Consider the following 16,599-nt stretch of genomic DNA (forward strand, 5'->3'; position numbering starts at 1 on the left):
GTAGTTGATATGCATGATAACGCTTATGATACTTCTATTACGACCAGCCTCATAGCCCATGTGTTTTTTCCTTTAGGTCCACCTGGCCCACTTACGTTGTTGTCAAAAGGAAAGGTAATTTTCTTTTTTGAAAAGAAAAGAAAAAACTGCACGTGCTGAGAACAGAGAAAAAGGAGGGAAACCAGAAGGAAGGAACCTTCGAAGCAGCTGGGATCTCTTTGGTCCGTCTATTGACCTTCTGGATTGTAGACCCTGCCGTGGAAGAGAAGATAGACTATTCCCGCATGCATAAATTCAATTCATGAGTGGATTCTTCTACTATGTTGATGTCGATCGTACGGAGGAACGAAGGATCGTTGGTTAACAAATTAATTATTATTAATTAATGTTCTTTCTAGATAGATGGAATTAAGCCATGCATGCATTTCACGCGCGGCTCGCTCGTTTGATTGTCCTTGTCATTCAGAGAGAGAGAGAGAGAGAGAGAGAGAGAGAGAGAGATTGCATTCGTATTTCAGTCTCCCTCCTAGATGATGGCTGGGAAATATGCAGGTCTGACTTGCCAAACTCTATCTAGCTACGCCGATGAATGCTTATAATACTACTCCGTACTATCCTGTGCAGCCGGAGGAAGTTTCATGCATGTGGAAACGAACAAGCCAGCTGAGCTGACCCCTGCATGCACAACATCGTTCGTTTCCCTTGACCACATGCAACCGTGCACGCATGAGTTCCCTATATATGCCCACTATTACTACCAGAAGAAGAAGAAGAAGATAGAGAGTGCATCCTGCGGGCGGGAAGGAGGAACAAGGTCCTTCGCACACAGCTAGCGCAGCCTCTGCCTCCCAGCTAGTAGCTAGCGACGACGCAGGCAGCCATGGAGCCGTCCTCGACGGCAGGGCTGCAGCTGGGGCCGCTGTCGGGCAGCCGCCGCAGCGCCAGCGCGGCCTCCTGGGGCTCCCGCCGCTCCGGGTCCATCTCCCACTCCTTGAGCCAGCAGGCGGGCGACCCCTTCGGCCGCGCCGCGTCGCGGCAGGGCCACGAGGACGATGAGGAGAACCTGCGCTGGGCCGCGCTCGAGAAGCTGCCCACCTACGACCGCATGCGCCGCGCCGTCATCCTGTCCAGACACGCCGGCATCGACGGAGCCGACGGCGCTGGTCACGAGCTGCAGGGACTGGTGGACATCAACCAGCTGGCCAGCGGCGAGGCCGGCAGGGCGCTGCTGGAGAGGGTGTTCCAGGACGACAGCGAGCGCTTCTTGAGGCGGCTCAGGGACCGGGTGGACCGGGTGGGCATCGACCTGCCGGCGATCGAGGTCAGGTACCAGGGCCTCTCCGTCGAGGTCGACGCCTTCGTCGGCAGCCGCGCCCTCCCCACGCTCTGGAACTCAGCCACAAACTTCCTGCAGGTTGCTACACTAACTATCTTCTCTTCTCACCACTTAAGTTAAGATGGTTTTCAATTTCAGCACTAACCGAAATCACGGAAATTCACTTGAATTAAATTAAATTTTGGAATTTTTGAAAAATACATGAATTCCAGAGTACTACTGAAATTGCCGATTTTTTTGGCGGAAACGTAGATATTTCAGTGTATGCTAAAGTTAATGAAATTCAGTGAATTTCATCAAAATCTCACTGAAACTGAAAACCATCAGCTCTTCCCGTCCTTCCGTCCCTCTCTCCAAAGACTTATAAATTTTGTCCGAAGCCAAACTTTATAGGATAAACTATATATCAACAACCACAATATACACTAAAATATGGATATAATATGAACATATATTTATTATTTATGTAATGATATTAGTTTGGTGTCATAGTTCTTGCTAGTCTTTCTGACAAACTTGATCAAATTTTGCATTGTTTGACTTTAGACAAAATTTATAGTCATTCCTTTTAGAGACAAGAGACAAAGGGAGTAACAAATTACTCCCTCCATTCCATAATGCAGTGCATATAGAATTTTAAGAAAGTCAAATCTTATTAAATTTGAGCAAGTTTATAGATATCTACATATTTATTATCAAATTCATATCACTACATAAAACACAAGGTAGACTTTCATATTATATTTATTTTTTTATTATTTTTGTTGATATTTTTTTCAATGAACTTATCAAACTTTCTGACGTTTGACTTTAAGAAAAGACTATGCGCACTAGCTACTTTGTGGAGTGGAGGGAGTATGTCTTTATCTCTATTTTCCCTCTCCATAGGAGCCGAGTCATTTCTTTTATGAAGGAACAAGACACCAAGATAGTGTGAAAACCAACGTTTCAAAGTCCCACTTATATGCAAACCATTGTTTCAAATTTCTATTTTTATGAAGGAACAAGGCAGTAAAAAACCAAAGTTTCAATGCCCCCCTATATGAAAACCGTGTTTCAAATTTCTATTTTTAAACCACAGCGTCACGTTACCAAAATGTCCTGCCACGTCACGTTACCAAATGGCCAGCCACGTCACCCAGATTCGCATGCTAGCAGCCACATGGTCTTCTTCTTCCTCCCCACCCATCCACCCACCTCTGTGTGTGTGTGTTCCCTACGGGCTACGTCCCTCCAATCCACCCCAGGGCCGGTCCTGAGATTTTGTTGGCCCGGGGCGAAACTAAAATTCGGGGCCCTTAATAAACACATCATAGTAATAAAAATGAATATATATATATATGTGTGTGTGTGTGTGTGTGTGTGTGTGTGTGAAAAAAATATTAATAACACTTCAATGCATTGAAAATTAGTATGCGTATCAAATAATTTATAAATGTTACCTTAAAATTTTCTTCTAATATTCCTCGATGCGAAGTCACTTATGATGGGGTCGATGTTAATCTCATCCAATAATTTCTTGTCGATGCATAAGGTAGTCAAACCACCTCTTTTGAGTCATTGTTGACCTCAAATAATTCTTTAACAATTTCAGATTTGAAAAACCTCTTTCAGCCAATACGACCGTCACAGACACAGTAAATAAGATGCGATAAGCAATGAAGATATTTGGATAATAATCAACTTCTCTCACATGCACAAAAATCTCCATAGCAAACATTAAGCCATTTGGCAAAGTGAATCTCATAATCTTCAATTCAAAAATAAGAGCATATACCTCAAGATCAGATGAACCATCAAGAGAGAGTGTTTTAGCAAATTTTGTGCAACAATCTATGATTGAAAAAATTTATCAACGGCCTTCTTCCTTTTCCTTTTATTGCTTCCCGATGCATGCGTCTTGTTTCTCGGCGGCATACTAACACACAATCCTGAAAATGTATTTTTTGCACCGGTTATTAGACAGTACCATATACACATCAAGGAACGGCAAATCCCAATCTAATATACCTGATTCTGATGGTCGAATCCATGATAGCATAGCATCAGTCCGTGTGCTATTGGCAACGCGTAAAGTCGGAGAGCAATTGACCAAGCGTGACGATGAGGCCCCCTGGACTGAAATCAGCGGTGGACTGGGTTAGGAAGGAGAATAGGAGAAGGGAATTCGGAATTAGCAAGAGCCAGGCGGCAGACCTGCAGTATGGCGTGTCGGCGTCCGCCGTCGGGCATCGGCGGCCTAGGGCTGGGAGGTAGGGAAATCACGATCGCAGTTTTTTTAGGTCAAGTCGTGAAGGGATTAGGGATAGCAGATCGTTGTCTTTTTTTTTTCTACGTGTAGGATGAAGGAAGCGATCGCTAATCAGGGCGTGGCTGTCGCTAATCCTGCCGCTGCTGCTCTTTCGGCTTGCGATCCCGTGCATGTACGTGAAGGCTGAAAGGCCATGCCTTTGACTATTTTTTCTGACATGGGCCTACCTAGAGCCGCCCCCCCCCCCCCCCCCCCCCCCCCCCTCCCTCCCGATCCGGCCCTGATCCACCCAAGCCCAAACCAGATCAGACCATGGAGAACTCGCTCGTGGCGGCGGTGCCGATGGGAGGGCAGCATCTCATTTGGAAAGTCAACGACGACGTCCTGGTGAGGGCGTTCAACTCTGGTCTGGTGGTGCCACGCCCACTCCTGCGGGGCTCCTCGGGGGGCAGCAGGGGAGACCAAAATTCAGCCTGGCTAGCCGCAAGCCATGACGACACCCATCAATCAGCTCTAGAGGGCGGGTCGGCGGCGAGTCTCAGGACTCTAATGGCTTCTCGCGCCGAGCGTCATTGAGGTGTTCGACGAAATGCCTGTGAGCGTGTGCTCGCGGATTTGACGATTCGTTCCCTAATCCCAGCCAGCCAGCCTCATTCCCCTGCCCATCCTTTCATGGCTTGCCGTGCAGTATCGGTTATTCACATTTGGTCTCTCTCATTTACTCCTGCTTTTTGTATGCAAGGATGGATTTAATTAGTAGGGTAATGATGATTTGCTTACACAACGATATATATGATGCTGGCAGGGTCTCGTCGGCCGACTTGCTTCCTCGAACAAGAGGACCATCAACATACTCCAGAACGTCAATGGCATCATCAAACCATCAAGGTAAAAAGTCCTGCCATCATTACTCTTCCTGCCTGCAAGTATCCGTTGTCAAGATCAGTTTTCAGTATCTTGGCGGAATCAGCAACAATGTTCACTCATCATTCTTCTTGCTTTCCTCTAAATGTGATCGGAAAAAGTAAAAAAAAAAAAGAGTAGACTGATCAACTGTACCTTTTGAAGCCAAATAAGCAAGTATTTTAACATGCATGGCGTTTTTCAGGATGACCCTTCTGCTTGGACCTCCATCTTCAGGAAAGAGCACATTTATGCGAGCACTTACTGGGAAGCTCGACAAAGCCCTCAAGGTTTGAACTAATCTTTTTTTTTCTTCTGCATTATGGCCGCGTATACAAAAATAAATAATCATCGTATGGATATGGCAACACACCCAGGTGTCTGGCAGCATCACTTACTGTGGCCATACATTTGAGGAGTTCTACCCTGAAAGGACCAGTGCGTATGTTAGTCAGTACGATCTCCACAACGCAGAGATGACCGTAAGAGAGACACTGGATTTCTCCAGGCGGTGCTTAGGCATCGGTGCCAGATATGACATGCTCGCTGAGCTCGCTGTCAGGGAGCGCGAAGCTGGCATAAAGCCAGATCCCGAGATTGATGCTTATATGAAAGCTACTGCGGTGCAAGGGCAGGAGAGTAATATTGTTACCGATCTTACTCTCAAGGTGAGATTTCGACTGTTCTGTCAATTACATGCAACTCTCTAGCAATTTTTTCCCATTTGAGTCTTAAGAAAAACCTCACTGTCAGGTTCTTGGGCTTGACATTTGTGCCGATATGCCCATTGGTGATGAGATGATCAGAGGAGTTTCTGGCGGGCAGAGGAAGCGTGTAACAACTGGTATGCATGCATACATAGAAAGAATAAGCTCAACCCTTCCATTCATTGTTGAAAGGAATTTCTTACTTAATTCATATTACGCCCATCTGAATATTTTTTTACTTATATCCATGGCAGGGGAGATGTTAACAGGACCTGCAAGGGCTTTGTTCATGGATGAAATTTCCACTGGTTTGGACAGCTCTAGCACATTTCAGATTGTGAAATACATAAGACAATTGGTCCATGTGATGAATGAGACCGTGATGATCTCCCTCCTACAACCACCGCCAGAGACCTACAACCTGTTTGATGACATTATTTTGCTATCAGAAGGATACGTAGTGTACCATGGGCCACGCGAAAACATCTTGGAATTCTTTGAATCTGCTGGTTTTCAATGCCCCGAAAGGAAAGGAGTTGCTGACTTTCTTCAAGAGGTCACTTCCAAGAAAGACCAGCAACAGTACTGGTACCTTGACCAGGAGCAGTATCGTCACATGTCTGTCCCAGAGTTTGCTGAACGTTTCAAGTCATTCCATGTAGGCCAGCAGATGCTCAAGGAGCTGCAAATTCCTTTCGACAAGTCCAAAACTCATCCTGCTGCGTTGACCACCAATAAGTATGGGCAATCCAGCTGGGAGTCATTCAAGACAGTTTTGTCAAGAGAGAAGTTATTGATGAAGCGCAACTCCTTCATCTACATCTTCAAGGTTGCCCAGTTGGTCATCCTTGGGCTTATTGCCATGACTGTGTTCCTCAGAACAAAGATGCCATATGGGCAGTTTTCTGACAGCAGCAAATTCTTTGGTGCTTTGACTTTCAGTTTAATGACCGTCTTATTCAATGGGTTTGCTGAGCTACAATTTACTATTAAAATGCTTCCTACGTTCTACAAACAGAGGGATTTCTTGTTCTTTCCTCCATGGACCATTGGAGTGGTAAACATCATCACAAAAGTTCCTGTTTCGCTTGTGGAGTCCATAGTATGGGTCGTCCTCACGTACTATGTAATGGGCTTTGCACCTGCTGCAGGAAGGTATAGATCCGCGTATCATCCTTGTGCCCACTTCAACTTTTGCATTTAAGTTTTGAATTCATAACTCTATTATTCATCTATTTGCTCATTGCAGGTTCTTTCGTATGCTTTTAGCTTTTTTCGCTACTCACCAAATGGCAATGGGTCTGTTCCGATTTCTTGGTGCTGTTTTGAAATCAATGGTTGTGGCCAACACCTTGGGGATGTTTGTGATCCTTCTTATTTTCATATTTGGAGGATTTGTCATACCTAGAGGTAAGCACCCTGTCATGACAAGCTAGGCATGATATATCAGCTATCCGCATCTCATTTGCATGGATGAACATAAGCCTTCTTCATCCTTAACTTTGATTTGCATAGGTGACATCCGACCATGGTGGATTTGGGCTTACTGGGCATCTCCTATGATGTACAGCCAGAATGCAATATCCGTCAATGAATTCCTTTCAAGTAGGTGGGCCAACGTAAGTTTTTCTTAGGACCCTGTTTTTTTTAGTTTCTCCTAACTCGGACAGTGAAGGGATCACCATATCCTAGTGTTGTAAAGGTGATGACATCTCAACTAATGCTGGACGTTTTCTTTTTTACTACAGCCAAACAATGATACATCTATCGATGCACAAACAGTAGGCGAGGCTATTCTTAAAGCCAAAGGCTATTTTACTAGAGATTCGGGATTTTGGGTTTCCATTGGAGCCATTGTAGGATTCACTATTTTATTCAACATACTGTACCTTCTGGCACTTACGTACTTGAGCTGTGAGTACCATTTTTTTTCTTCTGGTTGACATTATTGTTTGGAGCCTTAGTGAGCAAGGTACTTACACTATATATGATTTGTTCTCATCCAGTTGGCAGCAGCTCAAACACAGTTTCAGATGAGGAGAATGAGAATGAGACAAACACTTCAATACTTATAGGTGAGTTCTTAAGTATTCATTACACTACTGCAGTCCTTGTACTAGTATTTATTAATCAAGCCACTTGAAGCCGTTAACAATAATGCTAATTAGTCACTATCTTCACTTGCAATTTCTGCAGATGAAGCCACAAATAGGCCAACTCGGTCACAAATCACCTTGCCTTTCCAGCCTCTTTCACTTTCTTTCAACCATGTAAACTACTACGTGGACATGCCTGCAGTAAGCCTACCTATCTTTCTAATCACATATCGTGTTAGGACATAGATTCATCACCTGTATGATAACATTATCTGCAGATGTGAACGGAAAATATTTTAGGCCTAACATAAAATCTCTCAACTTGTGTTTCAGGAAATGAGAGAGCAAGGATTCACAGAAAGTCGTCTCCAGTTGCTCTCTGATATCAGTGGTGCTTTTAGGCCTGGTGTTCTAACAGCATTAGTTGGTGTGAGTGGAGCTGGGAAAACCACTCTAATGGATGTCCTGGCAGGAAGGAAAACTAGTGGATCTATTGAAGGAAGTATCACCCTCTCTGGTTACCCTAAAAGACAAGAAACTTTTGCCCGCGTGAGTGGCTATTGTGAACAAACTGATATCCATTCACCGAATGTTACTGTGTATGAATCCATTCTGTACTCTGCCTGGCTGCGTCTTTCCTCAGACGTCGACGAAAATACGAGAAAGGTATATTCATTCAATCCACGTTTCAGACTCAAGTAAAGATGCGGTGTTCTTTATATTTGAAGCTTCAAACTGTAATTACTTCCATCTAAAGAAATTAATCTTCACTCTCGCAGATGTTTGTGGAGGAAGTCATGACTCTTGTGGAGCTTGATGTGTTGCGTAATGCTATGGTTGGTCTCCCTGGAGTGGACGGGTTATCGACTGAACAAAGAAAGAGACTGACAATTGCCGTGGAGCTGGTAGCAAATCCTTCAATCATATTCATGGATGAGCCAACTTCTGGTCTTGATGCTAGAGCCGCGGCAATTGTAATGCGGGCGGTGAGAAATACAGTGAACACTGGGCGAACTGTGGTTTGCACTATCCATCAACCCAGCATCGATATATTCGAGTCTTTTGATGAGGTTCTCTCTCTCTCTCTCTCTCTCTCACACACACACACAAGATATATATATAGAAAATGAAAATAACTCACTGTTGGTTCCTTTTATAGCTTCTGCTTATGAAAAGAGGAGGACGAGTTATTTATGCTGGTGAACTTGGTCAGCACTCTCACAAATTAGTTGAATATTTTGAGGTCAGTTTCCTTGGTTTACATGTTGAGTTGGGGCAGCAAGTTTTGTATTAATTTGCAATTGAACGGATAACCTGCTTACAAATATGACCAGTGGGCTTAGAAAAAAGTCACTGAAGACTTAACAGGCCTTGAACTCCTTGTAGGTGTAGAAAAGTGAAAAACCTAACACAAGAGGTTGTCATTGCATTGCAGGCAATTCCAGGTGTTGAAAAGATCACAGAAGGATATAATCCTGCAACATGGATGCTGGAAGTTAGCTCCCCTTTAGCTGAGGCTCGCCTGAACGTAAATTTTGCTGAAATTTATGCTAATTCTGATCTTTATAGGTAAGTAGCCTCATTCGTTGAACTTGAGAGCAACCCTTCACTATTTTTATCCATTGGCTGTTAATTCCTTTTAAAAAAGTACATATTCTCTTGAAATGTTGTGCCAAAATTACAGTTGTTTTCATTTCTAATATCAACATTGAGTTCCTGTTTCTCAAATATGACCAGGAAAAACCAAGAACTTATAAAGGAATTAAGCATTCCCCCACCTGGCTATGAAGATCTCTCATTTCCTACGAAGTATTCTCAGAATTTCTACAATCAATGTGTTGCAAACTTCTGGAAGCAATACAGATCTTACTGGAAGAATCCACCCCACAACGCCATGCGCTTTCTTATGACGATGATCTATGGCCTTGTATTTGGCACAGTGTTTTGGCAGAAGGGGACAAAAATGTATGATCTTATTTTGCTGTAGTTGGGACTTTCAAATGATTATATATTAGCTTCTATGGAGGCACTAATGCTTTTTTTGCATATGTTTGATTTGTGGGCAGAGACTCACCACAAGATTTGTCCAATCTACTTGGAGCCACTTATGCTGCTGTCTTCTTCCTTGGGTCTGCCAACTGCATCACAGTTCAGCCTGTTGTGTCAATCGAGCGAACTGTTTTCTACCGTGAAAAGGCGGCTGGGATGTACTCTCCATTATCCTATGCATTAGCTCAGGTAATTAGTCGGTCTTAATTTGATACACATTTTGATTGTTGTTTAGATTCATTGAGCTTGTGTAGATGAAAGGGCCCATCCTATTCAAAATATAATGAGTGCAAATTCCAAAGTTGGTATGATTCTAAAGATTGTGCAATTTTTTGATTCGTACAGACATGCGTGGAGATGATCTACAACATCGTGCAGGGGATTCAGTACACAGTCACCATCTATGTGATGATTGGATATGAGTGGAAAGTTGCAAAGTTCTTCTATTTCCTTTTCTTTATAATTTCATGCTTCAACTACTTCACATTGTTTGGCATGATGCTGGTGGCGTTGACCTCATCTTCCATGCTCGCAAACATACCCATAGCCTTTATACTCCCTCTTTGGAACCTTTTTGCTGGGTTCCTCGTTGCGAGACCGGTAAGTAAGCCAAGATTAACCTGCCTGTGTCGCGTGTCGATTAATTAACTAGATTTGTTGACTGAGGATCGTGATGATGGTTGGTTGGTTATTGTTGCAGTTATTACCAATTTGGTGGAGGTGGTACTACTGGGCGAACCCTGTGTCTTGGACCATCTATGGCGTCATCGGGTCGCAGTTTGGCGATAACACCAGTCGTCTGTCGGTCCCCGGCGGGAGCCCCACGGTGGTGAAGCAATTCTTGGAGGACAATATGGGCATCAAGCACGATTTCCTTGGGTATGTCGTGCTCGCGCATTTCGCGTATGTCATCGGCTTCTTCTTGGTGTTCGGCTACTCCATCAAGGTGTTGAACTTCCAGAAACGTTAGGCAGACGGCCGTTTATGCTGCTGCAAGAGAGAAGCGGCAATCTATATACTTAGTGTGTATATGTGTATAGTAGAAGTGGTAGGGTACATACATAGACATCGTTGTATAAGCTCTGCTATTTAGAGGAATGAATTTTTTGGACTTCATCAAAAATAAAAATGACATCCTTTTCCGTTTAGTTAATCTGTTTGTTGTAAGTTGTTGGTGCGGACAAGGTACCTTGGCATGTTCCTCTTTCTAGTCATCCAGCATGGATAACCAGATCAACGACCGGTCCACTGTACCGTACTGGAAGAAGCGGTGAGGTGAAGAAGTGGAAGGAAGAGGAGCGGCGCGTCCTCATGCTCTGTTTCTCCGCGCGTCTGACAGCCAGCCCTCTTCCTTCCTCTCAACGCCAACCAACGTGCCAATAAAACCACCGCCACCACTCCCACTCCTCTGCCTTCCACCCCACCCCACTCCCACTGCTTCTTCCAGTCCACTGCCGCCCACGATGCCGCCCGTGCCCGCTGACGCCTTGCTGCCGGAGGGCGCGACGGCGTTGGAGGTCCCCTCCGAGTCGGACCGCCCGGCCACCGTCTGCCACTTCAAGGGCCCGGAGGTCCCCGCCGCGGCGACCGCGGTCCGGGGCCTCGCCCACGCGCCCTTCCCGGACTCCGGCGTCAAGCTCTACTTCAACGGCGACCCGGACAGCCCGGGGGTGCACTACGCGCGGCGCGTCGCGTACGCGTGCATCACCCCGCCGTGCCGCGCGGGCGACCAGGGCCCCTTCATCCGCCTCGTCTTCCGCACCATGGCGCTGGACCTGCCGCAGAACTTCGAGCTCCTCCCTCCCGCTCCCGGCTGCCGGGGCGTCCCGGTGCTGCTCCGCACGCCCCGCGACCGGGAGGCGGCCGCGCGCAGGCAGCCGTTCCGGCTCGACGGCGCCACGGTGAGGCTCGTGCCCGTGCGGACCGTCCTCGACGTCTCCGGCGGCTGCATGGCCCACGTCGCGCTGCACGGCTACCCTGCCGAGCAGCGGACGGGCGCGCACGCCACGGACAACTGCCGCAGGTTCGGCGTCGTGCGCGAGATCGACCCCGGCTGCGTCGCGGCGCCCGGCCGCTCCGCCGTCCGCGTCGTCCTCCAGCTCGAGCACCCCCGGGAGATCCCCCGCGAGCTCCGGGTCTACTACCGCGACGGCTCCGCCAGCGTCGTCCCCGTGGAGATCGTCGGGGTCTGGGAGTGCTCGCACTCTTACGACGAGGATGGAGAGTACGTGCCTCTCTTCAAACAACCAGCTGCGACCTCACATAATGACGTAGTTGAGGCTCCGTTGTTGCTGGCCGGGATTGCTGAATGCAATGGCATTGGCACCGGGTCGTCTTCTCTAAATTAGCAAGAGCCGTAGCCGGCTTAGTCTCAGTTAGTGTGCGTACGAGGGAAAATAAGTCACTTGCTTTTGTGCGATCGGGTTGTAGTATCGTAAATTAGTATCATGTATATGATACTAGTATAAGATATTACCTCTCTAATTCATAGTATCATATAATAGTACTCCCTTCATTTTTGTTTGTTGGGCGCATCTCCAAATCCTTGATTTTTCAGAATAGGAGAGATTTAAGGCGTGTTTCATTAATCACAGAATTAATTGTGGCGTTTGGTGCATGCGGTGCTCTCTTTCCTTTCTCCTTCCAATTCTGCATGCAAGTGGGAACACGTCAGTTTTTGTTGAGGTGTGAATGGAGAAGGATTTGCATGCAGCAGCTTTTGATCTCCTTTTCACACCGCATCCCCATTCCTTGGTGTATAAAAGAAGAGCCATTTGCTTTGCTATTCCTTGAACCAGCGAGGTGGAAGCCAAATGGAGAAGGAAGTTGAGGTTCATGGAGAAGGAGAGATGGAGGGCGTCCATGGAGAAGGAGAGGTGGAGGGCGTCCATGGAGAAGGAGAGGTGGAGGGCGAGGTGGATGCCGTCCATGTCGAGGTGGATGGCGATGTGCAGATCACGCAAGGCCAAGTACAAGAACTAGAGGATGAATTTCAGAGGGTTGATAAAAACATCCAGGATCTTTTTCATAGAGTGGATCGTGCAACCAATGTCGACGCTACAGATGCAAGGATTTCGGCTAGGTACGTCCGCACCGCTAACCTCGTGCAAGATGTGTCACACAGAACCTACTCCAACCCGACATCAACTTGCGAGGTGTGCATTCATCCGGCTTTGTGCCTCAAGTGTGGCATCCGCGGTGAGCCTTCCATATTCCTTTGCTTAGGATGTAGGCTCCCGGTACCAAAAGATTTGCGTTCTTGCGAGGCTTGCGGAAATCCTTGCCTGTGTGACAACTTTTGGTGCAAAGATTGTGCGACTACGGTGGCGATAAACAAAGAAGGGGTATGCATAAGGTGCCGTCGCAATCCATCTATCTATCTAGAGGACGAAAAGAAAGCGCATAATGTGCCGGATAGTCAAGTTTAGATTCGCCGGATGATGAAAATAAAGTGAGTTGTAATGGTTTTATATGCTTCAAGTTTATGTAAGAAAGTGAGTACGAATATGGTTTTATATAATCTTATTATGAGCTTATCTTGGTGATAGAATATGTAAAAGTGTATGAGTGAACCTGCGGATTATTCACAAAGTAATCAAGGGGAATAGCAATGAAGTATACCATAGGATTTGCGCAAAAAAAAAAAAGCTACTGCATGATCTATGAACCTGATGGCCGCCCCTTGCATATAGGAGTATTATCTCATGTTGAGTTCAAAACAGTACATTCGCAACACTAGTAGGAGTATTATCTCATGTTGAGTTCAAGTGCTACTGAAAATCTGCCATTACATCTCATGTTGAGTTCAAGTGCTACTGAAAATCTGCCATTACATCTCATGTTGAGTTCAAGTGCTCAATTGCCTGCTCAACATATTCTCTGTCAACTGTCAAACGAACAGGGAGACATCCTTGTCTCTCTAGTGCTTTTTTCTTCAAGTGAGGAACTGCATAGTGCATAGAACCCTTGTGCTTGATGATCTCTCTCATACATGCTTGATGACTCAACCAGATCCTATTAAGCTTTTGATGGGGGTACTCAGCAAGGGATTGATTAACCTATTACACATAAAATTAAAAAACTCAATCAGTTCATAACATTAACCTATGGGAGTAGATATCTTGAACAAATAACATAAAATACTCAAATCGGTGCAAGACCTTTGCGACAATCTCGGGTAGAGTCTTGGGCATCTTTTTATGGAACATTGCTTGAATTGAGGCAAACCAACCAAGATCTAATATGTTTGTGTCAGGAGAATTAGGTGGTTGGTATATCATCCTAATATCCCAACCACCCCTTGCAGCTTCCTGCAAAAAAAGTGGATCATCTGGTTTTATATGAGTCCTAGCATTGTCCTGCTGTACGTAGATGGTGTTCCATCTATCACTCTCAGGCCACTTTTCCTTTATAGCCGGCAGTACGTATTTCACTAAGTACTCCCGACTTTTCTCCCTGTCCACTTTATCGCAGGGCTTCAACTCCCATGCTCCCCTCAACCTAAGAATATAGAAATAAAGAACAAGTAAATAATGTGCATATAAAAATTTAGCAGAAAGTAGGAGTAGTAACAAGAACAAGTACCAACCTATTTTGACTCTTCTTTTTTGCTTGCACCCACTCTGTGTAAGCCCAAACCCCAATCTTGCCATCAAATACACAATTGCCTTGAGCATCATACCTTGGTCTAGCCATTGCGGACAAGAACATAATTTTTTGAATGTGGTTTTTATGTTTACATTCCCGGTGTGGTGCCTCCTCTCTATGACTCAAATACATGTTCTGGGTCTTCCGCGTGCGATAAAACCATTTCTCATCTATATGAACCACATCCATATCAGCCCTAAATGTGGGATTAATACCGCCTTGGGATGTTAGGCTACTTCGCTCAAGATGCATAAGAGCATACTCCACACGAGCCCTTTCGTTTGCAGCAATCAAAGAAGGCTTCAATTCACTTGTTATTCGTCTAATTTCCTTCATCTTCAACCTACAACAAAATATCAAAAATATCTCGTTGATAACACTCACCTCCATATAATAAAAGAATGTTGACATGTAGAAAATTGACAACAATCTGATAGTATAACGCTCACCTCCGCCAAATAGTGGTAGTTGACAAGTTCAAATGTCCAGCAACTTGTTCTAATGTTGTTCTCTCTCCAGGTGGGATGGCCTCCAATGCATCTATGTCGAAATTAATCCTCTTCCTTCCTGATTTGAGCTTCCGATTGTTTTTGACCCCAGTAATGCCGCCACCTTTTTTAGCCTCCCGCCATACCCTTTGCACTATCCTCCTAGGACAATCACAAGCTAGTGCAACAGCTTTAGAAACACCATGCTTCAACCTTATACCCGTACCATTACGTTTAATGATCTCAGCATATATGTGACGCTTGTCATCTGTATTGTACTGTCTTCTTGTCTCCTTGTTCGACAGAACATCTAGATTCGTAGGAAAAATAATTAGATAAACAAAAAATATGGAAACAAAACTATGCTGTAAATATGCTTACTCAAATCGATTGGTTGTTTTTGGGTTTGTACAGCCTTTTGACTAGGAGGGTATTCGTCGGCATGGGCAAAATTTGGGTTGTATCCACTTCCTCGATAGCCAATGCCCGAACCAGTTGCGTTCTCTCCGTTCATCACATCCAAACCATTGTGTCCACCAGTTCCTTTAGAACACAAACGTGAGAAGAGAACAGCTTTAGAACACAACAGTTTTAGTACTCCTGCAGCAAACACTGCAGTTTTGGTAACGATCTGCAGTTTTAAAACATTGCAGTTTTGGCAACGCCGACGAACACATGAACACAGGACGACGCGCCGTACCTGCACTAGTGCTTGGAGCTGGTACTAAACGCATGCACTAGTGCATGGAGCTGGTACTAAACGCATGCACTAGTGCACTAAACGCAAACACAGTACGACGCGCCGTACCTGCCCCGCCGACGAACATAGGAGCTGGTAGAACATTAGTGTTTACCTTCTGTGCTGGCTGCACTGAACGTGAAGCCTAGTGACTCGCCAGCGCTGCCTGTACCTGCCCCGCCGACGAACGAGATCCCGCCGCCACCGCCAAACGAGATCCCGCCGCTGCCAAACGTGAAGCCCACGAACGTAGAACTTGCGATCCCGGCCCCGCCGCCGCTGTCTGTACCTTCCCTGCCGACGGAGCCACTCCAGTTCGACGAACCGGCCTCGTTAGGTGCCGGAGGGCGAGATGGGCGTGCGAGGCCGACGCGCCGTCGAGGCAAAGTCGTTGGAGGAGGAAGATGGTCGAACCCAGCCGTGCCGATGGAGATGGATGGAACTCTCGCTCGTCCGGTGAGACCAAGAGGAGGAAGTCCTCCGGGCGGCTGCGCTCTCGGTTGGAAAGCAACCCTAGACAGCCCACGGAGGCCAAGAGGAGGAAGCCGGCGATCTGATTCATCTTGCTGCGTCCGTGCCATTGGACCGAGGAGGCCAAGAGGAGGAAGCCGAAGATGAGCGCCGTCTGTTCGTGAACATCCATCGCCATAGCTACTTATACTGCGCGCGGCGTAGAAGGAAAATCAGGCGGCCAAGAAGGAAACTCGCGCGCGGCGCAGAAGGAAAATCAGGCGCGGAATCGCGCGCGAAAGGAAACTCGCGGCGTAGAAATCGCGCGCGGAAGAAATGCATGCGGAAGGAAAGTACTCGGTCCGGTGCATGCAGAGTAGGAACGCCAGGGGGAAAAGAAGGAAACCGGTGCATGCAATCAGTTTAATGGACGGGGAGTACTATGCGTCAATTTTACATTTGATTAGGCGCATCTACAGCTAACTGGCTCCGTTTTTCCTTCCAATTAGAAAACACCTAGGTCCCAGAGCCCTCTGAGTTGCGCCTAATAAACTGTAATGGAGGGAGTATCATAGATGACTTTATTTATTGTCATGCATGACACATAGTAGTGTATCATTTATTATGATACGGTATTATAATATGATACTCAACCTTCTTTTTCTTTATTTAATTCTATGCCACATTATCTAAATTGCCTAGTTGGCATGCATGATACTAATTATGATACTTCCATTACGATCAGCCTTACTACAAATCCAGAGTGCCTACCCTGTTCCCGAGAAAACACTAAGAACATCTACAACCCGACCCTCCACATCGGTCCCAATCACACAGGCGGACAGCCGGCATGCAAAAACCGCACCCAACTAGGCTTCTCATAACCAGCCCAAACGCCCGGGCTGCTCAAGAACCCTCATATTCAACTCATAT

At 46.0% G+C, this 16,599-nt stretch overlaps 2 protein-coding genes, 1 long non-coding RNA gene and 1 pseudogene across 4 annotated transcripts; 2 read left to right on the top strand and 2 right to left on the bottom strand.

The window, feature by feature from the left end:
* Positions 1-636: 636 nt before the first annotated feature.
* LOC125511016 (ABC transporter G family member 48) lies at positions 637-10,490 on the top strand. 2 transcript variants are annotated; one of them, XM_048676301.2, is made up of 19 exons: positions 637-1,414; positions 4,393-4,475; positions 4,696-4,780; positions 4,868-5,158; positions 5,244-5,334; positions 5,452-6,352; positions 6,447-6,607; positions 6,713-6,816; positions 6,946-7,111; positions 7,204-7,272; positions 7,394-7,494; positions 7,627-7,959; positions 8,073-8,363; positions 8,453-8,536; positions 8,729-8,862; positions 9,031-9,258; positions 9,360-9,531; positions 9,688-9,942; positions 10,043-10,490. In XM_048676301.2, the coding sequence occupies exons 1-19, from the start codon at positions 881-883 to the stop codon at positions 10,310-10,312; spliced, it is 4,353 nt and encodes a 1,450-aa protein (XP_048532258.1). In that variant the 5' UTR covers positions 637-880; the 3' UTR covers positions 10,313-10,490. The 2 variants fall into 2 exon arrangements, with proteins under 2 accessions (XP_048532258.1, XP_048532259.1); XM_048676302.2 differs by lacking the exon at positions 637-1,414 and adding an exon at positions 3,951-4,294.
* LOC147973268 (uncharacterized) lies at positions 2,736-3,760 on the bottom strand. Its single transcript, XR_015602870.1, has 3 exons — positions 3,533-3,760; positions 3,347-3,454; positions 2,736-3,267 (listed from the first exon to the last, which is right to left on the bottom strand). It is a non-coding gene; the product is annotated as an uncharacterized LOC147973268 (long non-coding RNA).
* Positions 10,491-10,617: 127 nt separating the features above from the next.
* LOC147973269 (uncharacterized) lies at positions 10,618-11,864 on the top strand. The gene has a single exon (XM_087522006.1). The coding sequence runs from the start codon at positions 10,806-10,808 to the stop codon at positions 11,688-11,690; it is 885 nt and encodes a 294-aa protein (XP_087378132.1). The 5' UTR covers positions 10,618-10,805; the 3' UTR covers positions 11,691-11,864.
* Positions 11,865-13,224: 1,360 nt separating this feature from the next.
* LOC147973270 (uncharacterized) lies at positions 13,225-15,811 on the bottom strand (annotated as a pseudogene).
* Positions 15,812-16,599: the final 788 nt, after the last annotated feature.

Source organism: Triticum urartu, chromosome 5A (assembly GCF_056163025.1).
Source record: "Triticum urartu cultivar PI428250 chromosome 5A, HENAU_Tu73, whole genome shotgun sequence".
In the NCBI taxonomy this organism is placed as follows: domain Eukaryota; kingdom Viridiplantae; phylum Streptophyta; class Magnoliopsida; order Poales; family Poaceae; genus Triticum; species Triticum urartu.